This window comes from Xenopus tropicalis, chromosome 7, assembly GCF_000004195.4.
Source record: "Xenopus tropicalis strain Nigerian chromosome 7, UCB_Xtro_10.0, whole genome shotgun sequence".
NCBI classification, from domain to species: Eukaryota; Metazoa; Chordata; class Amphibia; order Anura; family Pipidae; genus Xenopus; species Xenopus tropicalis.
The window spans coordinates 17,435,854-17,448,522 of record NC_030683.2 but is presented as its reverse complement, the minus strand read 5'-3'; the positions used below and the strand labels follow the sequence as shown (position 1 = coordinate 17,448,522).

General features: G+C 38.7%; 1 protein-coding gene across 1 annotated transcript in view; it reads right to left on the bottom strand.

Annotated features, from left to right (window-relative positions):
- The window catches only part of arid5b (AT-rich interaction domain 5B), a 223,342-nt gene that overhangs the window by 169,671 nt on the left and 41,002 nt on the right, over positions 1-12,669 (bottom strand). Inside the window, exon 3 of the mRNA XM_002939542.5 lies at positions 576-801. Within this exon, the coding sequence (XP_002939588.1) occupies positions 576-801 (226 nt within the window). The remainder of the gene's footprint in view (positions 1-575; positions 802-12,669) is intronic.

Genomic DNA, 12,669 nt, shown 5'->3' with positions numbered 1-12,669 from the left:
CTCAGAATATTACTCTTTACATCATACTAAAAGTCAACTCAATGGTGAACTACCCCTTTAAGATATTCAGTGTCAGACTGTGCCTCCTACATCCCACCACAGAACATGAAGACCAGGACCTATTCTCACAACAATAAGATGCAATCATGTTATAGGTGTTACATAAGCCTATGATGGAAGCAAGAAGAGGCTTATGGGAATTATGCTTGGCTGGGGCCACTGGGAGCTCATATGGTACTCGGGCATGCCAACCAACTCAGCATGTAAAACCCAGCAATGAACAAACAATAAAGCTCAGAAACATCCAGTTGTTTTAGACTTAATTCTACTAGATCAGGGGTGGGCAAACTACGGCCCGCGGGCCACGTCCGGCTTTTTTATCTCTGCAAGTCTCGTCACGTGAGACTTGGACTGACAACTGGAGACGGCGTAACGCTGGCCAGTCTGTCAAACCCCTGCCCCTGAGCCAAAAAGTTTACCCACCCCTGTACGAGATACTACCATGACCTGGATGAATGAGAATCTTCATAGACAAACAGAACGGGACAGGTTAACACATGGAGAAGCATCGTTACCTAATTCGGCTTTTTCTTTGAAGACGTCCTTGAAATTCAATCCACTGTTTAGCAATGATTGTCTGTACTTGGCCAGGGACTCTTTCTGGCCATTCTTGGCAAGCTCCTTGAGTTCTACAGGCAATGCCTTGAGTCCACAGTTCCATTTTGAGAGATCCGAGTGTGCCCACTTTACCAAGTCCTCCAGGCGGACTATGACCTTTTCCGAAACGGCTATAACTTCATGCTGAAAGAAGAAAGATAAAAAAGACTTAAGTCGGAGGAAGTGCTGTTTTCCTAGGATATAAATATATATTTCTCCTGGTGAACCAGGTTTCAAATAACAGAGCCCAGAACATTTCAAGATACATCTGGAGACCTGTCTGTGACCCTCAGGATTAAAGGATAAATATAGCTTATTTGTTAAGTGCTCAGAGTTTTTACTTTCCATCTAATTTCCCATAAATAGCCTCTAAAGTACAACATGGGCCCAACTTCGGTATATTTAGTAATGTATCCAGAGTAGAATATTTGTATAGAGTCACCTACAAAAAAAAATAGCCTTATATTTATAACCTTATAACATTCCATTTCCTGCCATTGCTTGTTGCACGGGTTGGGGGTCAAAAGGTTTTACGTAATGTGCCCGAAACGGAATTTTATATATAGAAAATGAAGTGTTTCCAGCAGAATCTGTAATAACTGGAACGTAGGTTTTAAAAAATGTACATGAATTTGCTTATAAACCTGGGTCATCTATTAAAGTGTATTTTGAAAGTATAATAAAAACAGAAATAAGAAGGAAATTCGTCTACATAAGCATTGTATTCTTTTTGTATTATTATAACTATTCATTTATGTGATGCTATTATCACCACTTGATTATTAAGAAGCATAATGACGATAATAAAAATAAAATTAGCATTATCATTAACGATAATGATCCTAATATAAAAATACATCATATAATGAATATAAAGTAATACAAATAATTAGCCTTGGAACAGTTATTTTTATCAGTATTAATATAAAAATGTATTATATTGTTATCCTCACAATTATGTTTAAAAATAACAAAAGAAGATAGTGTTTAATATACAGAGAGGCATATACAGGTATGGGACCCGTTATTCAGAATGCTTGGGACCTGGGGTTTTCCGGATAAGGGGTCTTTCCATAATTCGGATCCCCTACCTTAAGTCTGCTAATGAAATTATTTAAACAGTAATTAAACCCAAAAGGATTGTTTTGGCTCCAATAAGGGGTAATTATATCTTAGTTGGGATCAAGTACAGGTACTGTTTTATTATTACAGAGAAAAGGGAATCATTTAACCATGAAATAAACCCAATAGGGCTGTTCTGCCCCCAATAAGGGGTAATTATATCTTAGTTGGGATCAAGTACAGGTAATGTTTTATTATTACAGGTATCGGACCCCTTATCCGGAAACCCGTTATCCAGAAAGCTCCGAATTACGGAATGCCCGTCTCCCATAGACTCCACTTTAAGCAAATAATTCAGAATTTTAAAACTGATTTCCTTTTTCTATGTAGAAATAAAACAGAACCTTGTAATTGATTCCAACTAAGATATAATTAATCCTTATTGGATGCAAAACAATCCTATTGGGTTTAATTAATGTTTTATTGATTTTTTAGTAGACTTAAGGTATTGAGATCCAAATTACGGAAAGACCCCTTAACCGGAATACCCTTGGTCCCGAGCATTCTGGATAATGGGTCCTATACCTGTACAGAGAAAAGGGAATCATTTAACCATGAAATAAACCCAATAGGGCTGTTCTGCCCCCAATAAGGGGTAATTATATCTTAGTTGGGATCAAGTACAGGTACTGTTTTATTATTACAGAGAAAAGGGAATCATTTAACCATTAAATAAACCCAATAGGGCTGTTCTGCCCCCAATAAGGGGTAATTATATCTTAGTTGGGATCAAGTACAGGTACTGTTTTATTATTACAGAGAAAAGGGAATCATTTAACCATTAAATAAACCCAATAGGGCTGTTCTGCCCCCAATAAGGGGTAATTATATCTTAGTTGGGATCAAGTACAGGTACTGTTTTATTATTACAGAGAAAAGGGAATCATTTAACCATTAATTAAACCCAATAGGGCTGTTCTGCCCCCAATAAGGGGTAATTATATCTTAGTTGGGATCAAGTACAGGTACTGTTTTATTGTTACAGGGAAAGGGAATCATTTAACCATGAAATAAACCCAATAGGGCTGTTCTGCCCCCAATAAGGGGTAATTATATCTTAGTTGGGATCAAGTACAGGTACTGTTTTAATATTACAGACAAAAAGGAAATCATTTTTAAAAATGTGAATTATTTGATTAAAATGGAGTCTATGGCAGATGGCCTTTTCGTAATTCGGAACTTTCTGGATAATGGGTTTCCAGATAAGGGGTCCAATACCTGTAATATTCAGCATTAATAGCCCATAATATCACATATCATATATCAATAAATATATTTAACCTAATTAGTTCATAGATTATAAACAGTGCAAGAATAAAGTTGTCCACTTATCGGCTGTGGGAATTCACAGAACTGGAGATTCCACTCCGATAGGTTAACCCAAACCAAAAAGCACAATTCTGATTGGCTGCTCTTGTTAAGGATTAAGATCAATAACGGTTTTGACACACGCTAGGTTTCTCCAGGCTGTTCTTACGTTACTCGCTAAACAACTTTCACAATTTGTTAATATAGATGACCAATATTTTCCATGCCGGTTGAGTAGGCGGAAGAGGACAAGCACTGCCAAGTCTGTGGCTGTATAGAGTTAATAGCCCGGCTCAAAACTCTCCTGCTGCTATCTTCTATATGAAACAAGAGCGAGTATTGTACTGTTTGTAGAAAGAAGTGCAACGCTAGCCAAAAGACTCATTGCTAATGAAAATCATATTGTATCAGTCATTGTCTGCTGACATGAGTACAATGGGACAGTGCAGGGAAAACCCATCACTCAAGCTCTCAAAAACAATCTCTCAAATGTCATAAACTGGTGGAACAACGAGAAGTCATGCACCAGACAACTGAACGCAACAAACGTTTGTACACAATTTCCAAATTTACATTTTCAATTCAAAGCATCTTGGTTCTAAAATGAAACCGAGAGCTAAAATTCAAGTACCCCCTCTCTCCTTCCTATTAAGGGCCTTGTTCTTGTTAAGTCTATAACTGATTTGCATTTATCCCAAGTGCAATTATTAGTGATGACGGAATCTGTCCAGTTTCCCAAACACTGTTTCTTTTCAATGCAACTTATTATGGAGACTTTTTCCATGCAAAATACATTAGACTCTATGGCCAGTTTTTTTCACACCAAATAAATTGTGAAAAATTTCCCTCCATTATAAGCAAATAATTATTATTTTTTAAAAATGATTCCCTTTTTTCTGTAATAATAAAACAGTACCTGTACTTGATCCCAACTAAGATATAATTACCCCTTATTGGGGGCAGAACAGCCCTATTGGGTTTATTTAATGGTTAAATGATTCCCTTTTCCCTGTAATAATAAAACAGTACCTGTACTTGATCCCAACTAAGCTATAATTACCCCTTATTGGGGCAGAACAGCCCTATTGGGTTTATTTAATGGTTAAATGATTCCCTTTTCTCTGTAATAATAAAACAGTACCTGTACTTGATCCCAACTAAGATATAATTACCCCTTATTGGGGCAGAACAGCCCTATTGGGTTTATTAAATGTTTAAATAATCTTTTAGTAGACTTAAGGAATGGAGATCCAAATTACGGAAAGATCCTTTATCCGGAAAACCCCAGGTCCCAAGCATTCTGGATAATGGGTCCCATACCTGTTCCTAAGTAGCATTAACTAGTGAGCAATTATTCAGAGGAACATTTCTAAAACTGAAGTTTCAAATTGTATATTAAAATGGTTTTATATGTTGGGAGAAGCGATTTATCTCTGTTTGACTTGATCTGAATCAGCTGTCCGAATGCACTTTATGATGCCGCCATCCATAATACTAAATGCAACAATAACACCTTAAGTGCACAACCCAAAGGCTTCCAAGAATATCTACCAATGCCGGATTAAACACAAGCGTGCTTACGGGAGAGGAAAGCGTATGCCTGACTTACTGATTTACTACCCATCATACAGCAAGGACTTTCACTCACAATAAATATAACAATCAGTTCAGATTCTTAGTGAGAAGGGAACTTTTTTTATTGATTCGGTAAGTCCCCGTTAGATGAGCGCTGGGTTAAAATTAAATCAAAACTGGTTCTTTTTCATGGGTGGGGGTTGCAGGTCTTTGGGGTGATAGGTAATGCCATGGAACCAAGGATTACGGAAATGGCCTCATTAAGGGGGGAAGGGAGAAACTCCATCACACATACTGTGGCTTACAGCAGTATAAGAGGCCCTGATCTTTCCTATAGCTCCCCTATTACATTAAATAGCTTTTTTTGGTTTACCATAACCACAACCATGGCAAATCATGCGCTCTTCCACCTATCATGTACCAACCAAGCGTTATATTAAGCCAGAGTTCCAACTCAAGACTTATTCAAAGAGCAAAATGACCATTAAATGCCAAGTTTTCAAGAACAGTGCCAGATCCCCAAGGATCGGACACAATAAACACAAGGTGATCACTGGTCTAATATCGATATGATTCTAAAAATATTTTCCGAATATTACCAATAAAATAAGATGGCTAAGAAAGTGGACCCCTCGTGTCGCTAGCATAGGAATGGCTTTGGGGGAATTATGGGAGAAAAACAGAAAAGAATGGTTTTAGACAATGCAGCAATCATTTCAATTAAACACAAAAAAAGGGAAAATGAATTTAAAAGTGCAGGGAATGCAAAATACACCATAAGGGAAAGGTTGTTGGAACAGAGTTCAAGTCCCATTGGAGGTCCAACATTTGGTCAGTTAACAAGAAGGTAATAGATGTATGAAAACATTTGTAATTCTTTTAAAAACACACAAATAGGTGTTCACACCATATGTCCCCCTAATTAAACTTTACGACATATAACCTTTCTTACTCGTGAGCCACAGTCAAATGTAAAAAGACTTGGGGAGCAACACAAGCACCATAAAAGTTCATGGAGGAGCCAAATAAAGGCTGTGATTGGCTATTAGGCAGCCTCTATGCACCCTATCAGCTTACAGGGGGCTTTATTTGGTAGGAAATCTTGTTTTTATTCAACCTAAACTTGCCCCCAAGTCAGGAATTCAAAAATAACTCCCTGGTTTGGGGGCACTGGGAGCAACATCCAAGGGGTTGGGGAGCAAAATGTTACCCCCGAGCCACTGGTTGGGGATCACTGACATATAGTAACTAGGGGAGCAAACAGTCAGTCACCTAAGTAGCTTACAGTCTACGCCCCCTGCCACTGCCCCAGGCGGGTAAGCCCCAGAGTTTGGGACCATTTCCCTAAAGCTGGCTATACACATACCAATAATACAATATATTAGTACGTGTATGGTCAGTACAATCCAACAGTAGAGAATTCCAGTCTAGTGCTGCACTAGGCATCGGACCAGTGAGCGCCCATCAGAACAAGCCCAATGATATCACCAGAATCAAGCGCCACCAAGGAACCCCCCTATCCCTCCTCTGCTGACCATATAGGCATCTGAGTATTATTATTATTATTAACATTTATTTATAAAGCGCCAACATATCCCGCAGCGCTGTACAATAAGTGGGTTCCATACATTGGACATACAGAGTAACATATAAAGCAACCAATAACCGATACAAGAGGTGAAAAGAGCCCTGCCCAAAAGAGCTTACAATGTCGCCCTAGGCTCTCAAGTGCCTATACAGTACAGTAAATACCCCCCTGCCAACCAATATCCATGTACTATAGTTTCAGGGATTGCTAATGCCCTATATCAGAGGAAGTGAAGAGGAGCCCATGTTTAATCACAGGGGGGTCTATTTTGGATAACTACCGGAAGCTCCTCCAATACTGGAGCGTCACCAGTATCATAACTAAACACAAAAGCTATTTGTGCACCAAAATGTTCACAACTCTCCCCGAAAAAAAGTCAAACTGAAAATTGTTAAGAGTCCAGCTGTTTCCCGTAGCGCACTCAGCTTCATGGTAAATGAAGACTTCTAGGTCCATTTAGAAGCAAAGGCAACCTGTCATAGCGAGATGACTAACGCCCTGCTGATCTGTACAGAAATAAAGTTAATGTGAATTCTTCAGGCTCTGACTCATACGAACATTCCCCCCCTGTTTAGAGAGCGTTTCTCCTTGTCTTGGACACAAATATTGATTTAGGCTTTTGTACTAAAAAACGAAATAAAACAGTGAGGTAATTGCACAAAAACCACTTGAGAAAAAAAAACTACACTTTCCCCGATTTCCTATCCGATACACTCACGATACGGAGTCGAGAGCGCGGCATTTATTTTTTTAACTACCAGATGTCGGAACAGAAGAACAGAACATTTTTCAGCAGTGATCACCAAACTGGAAGATCTTATGGAAGTTAAAAATGAACATCTAAGCCTTTGCTATTTTCAAGTGTATCTGGATGACTGAACCCAAGAGAGAACATACAATTTGTTCACTCACTTCTGGCAAAGGCTTGGTTTAAAGGCCACGTAAAGCCCACACACTATTTGGCCTATTTTTTTTTACTCATCGCAAATTGCTGCACTTCCACTTGCCTTAGCCGGTGTGATTACAGACTTACAGCCGGAGCTTTATAGAAACAGATATTAATAGTTATGGCAACCTTAGAGCAATAATGATTGGCTCTCTGATTAGCTATGTTCCTTTTTGTTCTGTTTATATTGCAGTTTGCCCTATGAGGAGAAATCCGTCAGATCTGAAGTTATTGTTATGAAGGAGAGTAGCAAGTGAGACAAAAGATAAGACTTAGCCTAAAGCTGGGCACAAAAGGGGAGGTGCTTGACAATGACCAATGACACAGGGAGGCAGGGAAATGATGTAAGGGGGCAGGTCTATGATGTCACTGGAGGCCTCTGCACAGAAAAAAGATGAGAAAAGGTACTTTTCCAGTGGATCGGGTGATTTAGTGGACTGAACTTAAGGGTACTGTTATAAAGAATGCTCGTTTTTCCGGATAAGGGATATTTCCTTAATTTGGATCTCCGTACCTTACGACTACTAAAAAATCACTTAAACATGATTTAAACCCAATAGGATTGTTTTGGCCCCAGTAAGTGGTAATTATATCTTAGTTGGGATCAAGTACAGGTACTGTTTTATTATTACAGAGAAAAGGGAATAATTTAACCATTAAATAAACCCAATAGGGCTGTTCTGCCCCAATAAGGGGTAATTATATCTTAGTTGGGATCAAGTACAGGTACTGTTTTATTATTACAGAGAAAAGGGAATCATTTAACCATGAAATAAACCCAATAGGGCTGTTCTGCCCCCAATAAGGGGTAATTATATCTTAGTTGGGATCAATTACAGGTACTGTTTTATTATTACAGAGAAAGGGGAATCATTTAACCATTAAATAAACCCAATAGGACTGTTCTGCCCCCAATAAGGGGTAATTATATCTTAGTTGGGATCAAGTACAGGTACTGTTTTATTATTACAGAGAAAGGGGAATCATTTAACCATTAAATAAACCCAATAGGGCTGTTCTGCCCCCAATAAGGGGTAATTATATCTTAGTTGGGATCAAGTACAGGTACTGTTTTATTATTACAGAGAAAAGGGAATCATTTAACCATGAAATAAACCCAATAGGGCTGTTCTGCCCCCAATAAGAGGTAATTATATCTTAGTTGGGATCAAGTACAGGTACTGTTTTATTATTACAGAGAAAAGGGAATCATTTAACCATTAAATAAACCCAATAGGGCTGTTCTGCCCCCAATAAGGGGGAATTATATCTTAGTTGGGATCAAGTACAGGTACTGTTTTATTATTACAGAGAAAAGGGAATCATTTAACCATGAAATAAACCCAATAGGGCTGTTCTGCCCCCAATAAGGGGTAATTATATCTTAGTTGGGATCAAGTACAGGTATATGTTTTATTATTATAGAGAAAAAGGAATTTTTAAAAATGTGAATTTTTGATTAAAATGGAGTCTATGGGAGATGGCCTTTACATAATTCAGAACTTTCTGGATAATGGGTTTGCGGATAAGGGGTCCGATACCTGTTTCATGTCTCCATATTCATGTCTCCATTTCAGAGCCATATATCTACATTAGTTTCAATGCAGCCCACACATTCTGAGCCCCACAGCAGCACATAGGAAGAAGCCAACACCAGAGCAGAGTAAATATAATAATAAACTGGATATCAGAAGAGACAAGTGGCAGAACAAGCAAATATTTTTAGTGCACAAAACCTCTGGCATGGGATTCAGTTACATAAATAGTATTACGCTCAGAGATTCAAAGTGGAAACCCAGCAATATATGTGCGGCTTCAGGTACCTTCAGGGGAAAAATAAAATCTTACAACCACTTCCAGGCATTTATCAAACTATATAGATTTGACTTCCTTCCACCTGTTCTAATCTGAGAAGCCTCTGTACAAAGGGATTATTCTCAGCTGACCTTTACTCTAAAAGTGCGCAGTCGGAGTGCGGATCTCGGATCCCATGATTTCAGGTGAGCCAAGTGCTAACTACCGGGTCTGTGGCAACTAAAACTTTCTTAACTCTATTTTTGCTCATATCTGCTGAAATATTAGTAGATTTTACAAATATGTTTTACAGGTATGGGATCCGTTATCTGCAAACCCGCTATCCAGAAAGTTCTGAATTATGGGAAGGCCATCTCCCATAGAGTCCATTATAAGCAAATAATTCTTAATTTTAATAAGTTTTAAAAAATGAATCCCTTTTCTCTGTAATAAAACAGTACCTGTACTTGATCCCAACTAAGATATAAATAATCCTTATTGGGGCAGAACAGCCCTATTGGGTTTATTTCATGGTTAAATGATTCCCTTTTCTCTGTAATAATAAAACAGTACCTGTACTTGATCCCAACTAAGATATAATTACCCCTTATTGGGGGCAGAACAGCCCTATTGGGTTTATTTAATGGTTAAATGATTCCCTTTTCTCTGTAATAATAAAACAGTACCTGTACTTGATCCCAACTAAGATATAATTACCCCTTATTGGGGGCAGAACAGCCCTATTGGGTTTATTTAATGGTTAAATGATTCCCTTTTCTCTGTAATAATAAAACAGTACCTGTACTTGATCCCAACTAAGATATAATTACCCCTTATTGGGGCAGAACAGCCCTATTGGGTTTATTTAATGGTTAAATGATTCCCTTTTCTCTGTAATAATAAAACAGTACCTGTACTTGATCCCAACTAAGATATAATTACCCCTTATTGGGGGCAGAACAGCCCTATTGGGTTTATTTCATGGTTAAATTATTCCCTTTTCTCTGTAATAATAAAACAGTACCTGTACTTGATCCCAACTAAGATATAATTACCCCTTATTGGGGGCAGAACAGCCCTATTGGGTTTATTTCATGGTTAAATGATTCCCTTTTCTCTGTAATAATAAAACAGTACCTGTACTTGATCCCAACTAAGATATAATTACCCCTTATTGGATGCAAAACAATCCTATTGGGTTTAATTAATGTTTTATTGATTTTTGGTCTAGGGCTGTTTTGGTTGAACCCCAAGGGGCTGAACTGGATAGTTGCCTTTGACAGTTTAAAAGTTACTTTTGATTCTCATAAACTTGGGTTTAGTTATTGCAAGGTTCCCAGTATATGATAATCCAGCCAACATCAGCTGAGGATCCTGGGAGATTTAAATCAAGATCAGCGTTGGCGCTACAGGTTGGAAGCACTGGATTTACTGGCAGCCAGAAACGTGAAGACATGAACAGATAGCGACGATCAAACGTCCCATCTCCATTACATGTCCCATTATACAAATGTAAAAAATTACAACTGGAACAGGCCCGCCGTACAGCGGCACATGTAGAGCAGCTACACTGCCCTACCAAACCAGTTACACACATAGTAAAACCCTTCAGTGAAGGACCGGCCATAAATTGGAGTTTAGATTCCAGAAAATGATTCTCTTAACGGTTATTAGCGAAAGAGTCTATTATTTTTGTTTCATATTTCAAACTCACAGCACAGTTACACAGCGTGGAGCCGTTCGAAAAAACAAATGTTCGTACAGTCTGTTAAGCAGAAATTATTTTTTTTTTTCATACAAATGGACCAAATTTGTATCTGTCCATCAGGGTTGGAACTAAGGGTAGGCAGACGTGGCATATGTCTAGGGTGCAACCCTGTGGGGGCGCTAGGCACATATCCCTTCAGTCTGACTATCCCACTCCCTGCCCTTGTCCCCCCCACAGTGTCTTACGGAGACAGAATATAACGCGATTGGTTGGGAACTGGACATATGTGGATGGGTCAGGCATGGGACTTAGACAAGGATGTGGTGGGAGTGGGAATTAGGGGTGGATAGAAGGCATTAATAGGGATGTCAGGGGAGAAGCTGTGCAGAGAGGTAGGGCAAGGAATAATAAACTTACAAAATAATATTGCTGATAAACCCTAGGGTTGTTCCCTTCAAGAGGGGTATTTAAGGAGGGGCTGCAAATGCAAATTAGGATTCGGTTCAGTACAGGTATGGGATCCATTATCCAGAATGCTCGGGACCTGGGGTTTTCCAGATAAGGGGTCTTTCCGTAATTCGGATCTCCTACCTAAAGTCTGCTAAAAACATTATTTGAACAGTAATTAAACCCAATAGGGCTGTTCTGCCCCCAATAAGGGGTAATTATATCTTAGTTGGGATCAAGTACAGGTACTGTTTTATTATTACAGAGAAAAGGGAATCATTTAACCATTAAATAAACCCAATAGGGCTGTTCTGCCCCCAATAAGGGGTAATTATATCTTAGTTGGGATCAAGTACAGGTACTGTTTTATTATTACAGAGAAAAGGGAATCATTTAACCATTAAATAAACCCAATAGGGCTGTTCTGCCCCCAATAAGGGGTAATTATATCTTAGTTGGGATCAAGTACAGGTACTGTTTTATTATTACAGATAAAAGGGAATCATTTAACCATTAAATAAACCCAATAGGGCTGTTCAGCCCCAATAAGGGGTAATTATATCTTAGTTGGGATCAAGTACAGGTACTGTTTTATTATTACAGAGAAAAGGGAATCATTTAACCATGAAATAAACCCAATAGGGCTGTTCTGCCCCAATAAGGGGTAATTATATCTTAGTTGGGATCAAGTACAGGTACTGTTTTATTATGACAGAGAAAAGGGAATCATTTAACCATTAAATAAACCCAATAGGGCTGTTCTGCCCCAATAAGGGGTAATTATATCTTAGTTGGGATCAAGTACAGGTACTGTTTTATTATTACAGAGAAAAGGGAATCATTTAACCATGAAATAAACCCAATAGGGCTGTTCTGCCCCAATAAGGGGTAATTATATCTTAGTTGGGATCAAGTACAGGTACTGTTTTATTATGACAGAGAAAAGGGAATCATTTAACCATTAAATAAACCCAATAGGGCTGTTCTGCCCCCAATAAGGGGTAATTATATCTTAGTTGGGATCAAGTACAGGTACTGTTTTAGTAATTCGGTACTGGAACTGGATAATTGGTTTCTGGATAAGGGGTCCAATACCTGTATTTGGCTCAATCTTTCACAAAGGATTCGGGGGTTCGGCCTAACCCAAAAGTAGTGGATTCTGTGCATCCTTATTGGACACCCCTGCCTTCCTGCATCTCCACCCCCCCCCCTTCTCCCAAACATACCAATCATATAATGCCATGACATCTGTAGGGCAGAAAAGAAAGCCATTTGCCTTGGATCTCCATACCTAGAAGGACCTAGAAAAGGTTAATGCAGAATTTCAACCCACAGACCCTGTCAGGGAGGTCTTGGAAACGCTCAGTGACTGGTTCAATATCCTTAATTTCCATTCTGTTCCTGTTGGGGCCGGCACTGCCTTGGGGCCTCCTTCTCTCCCTATTAAGCTGCTATAAAAAATACTGCCGATAGCCTGACATTTATAACTGTTGCTTTAACCTAAAGAAACGACTTAAGAACTAA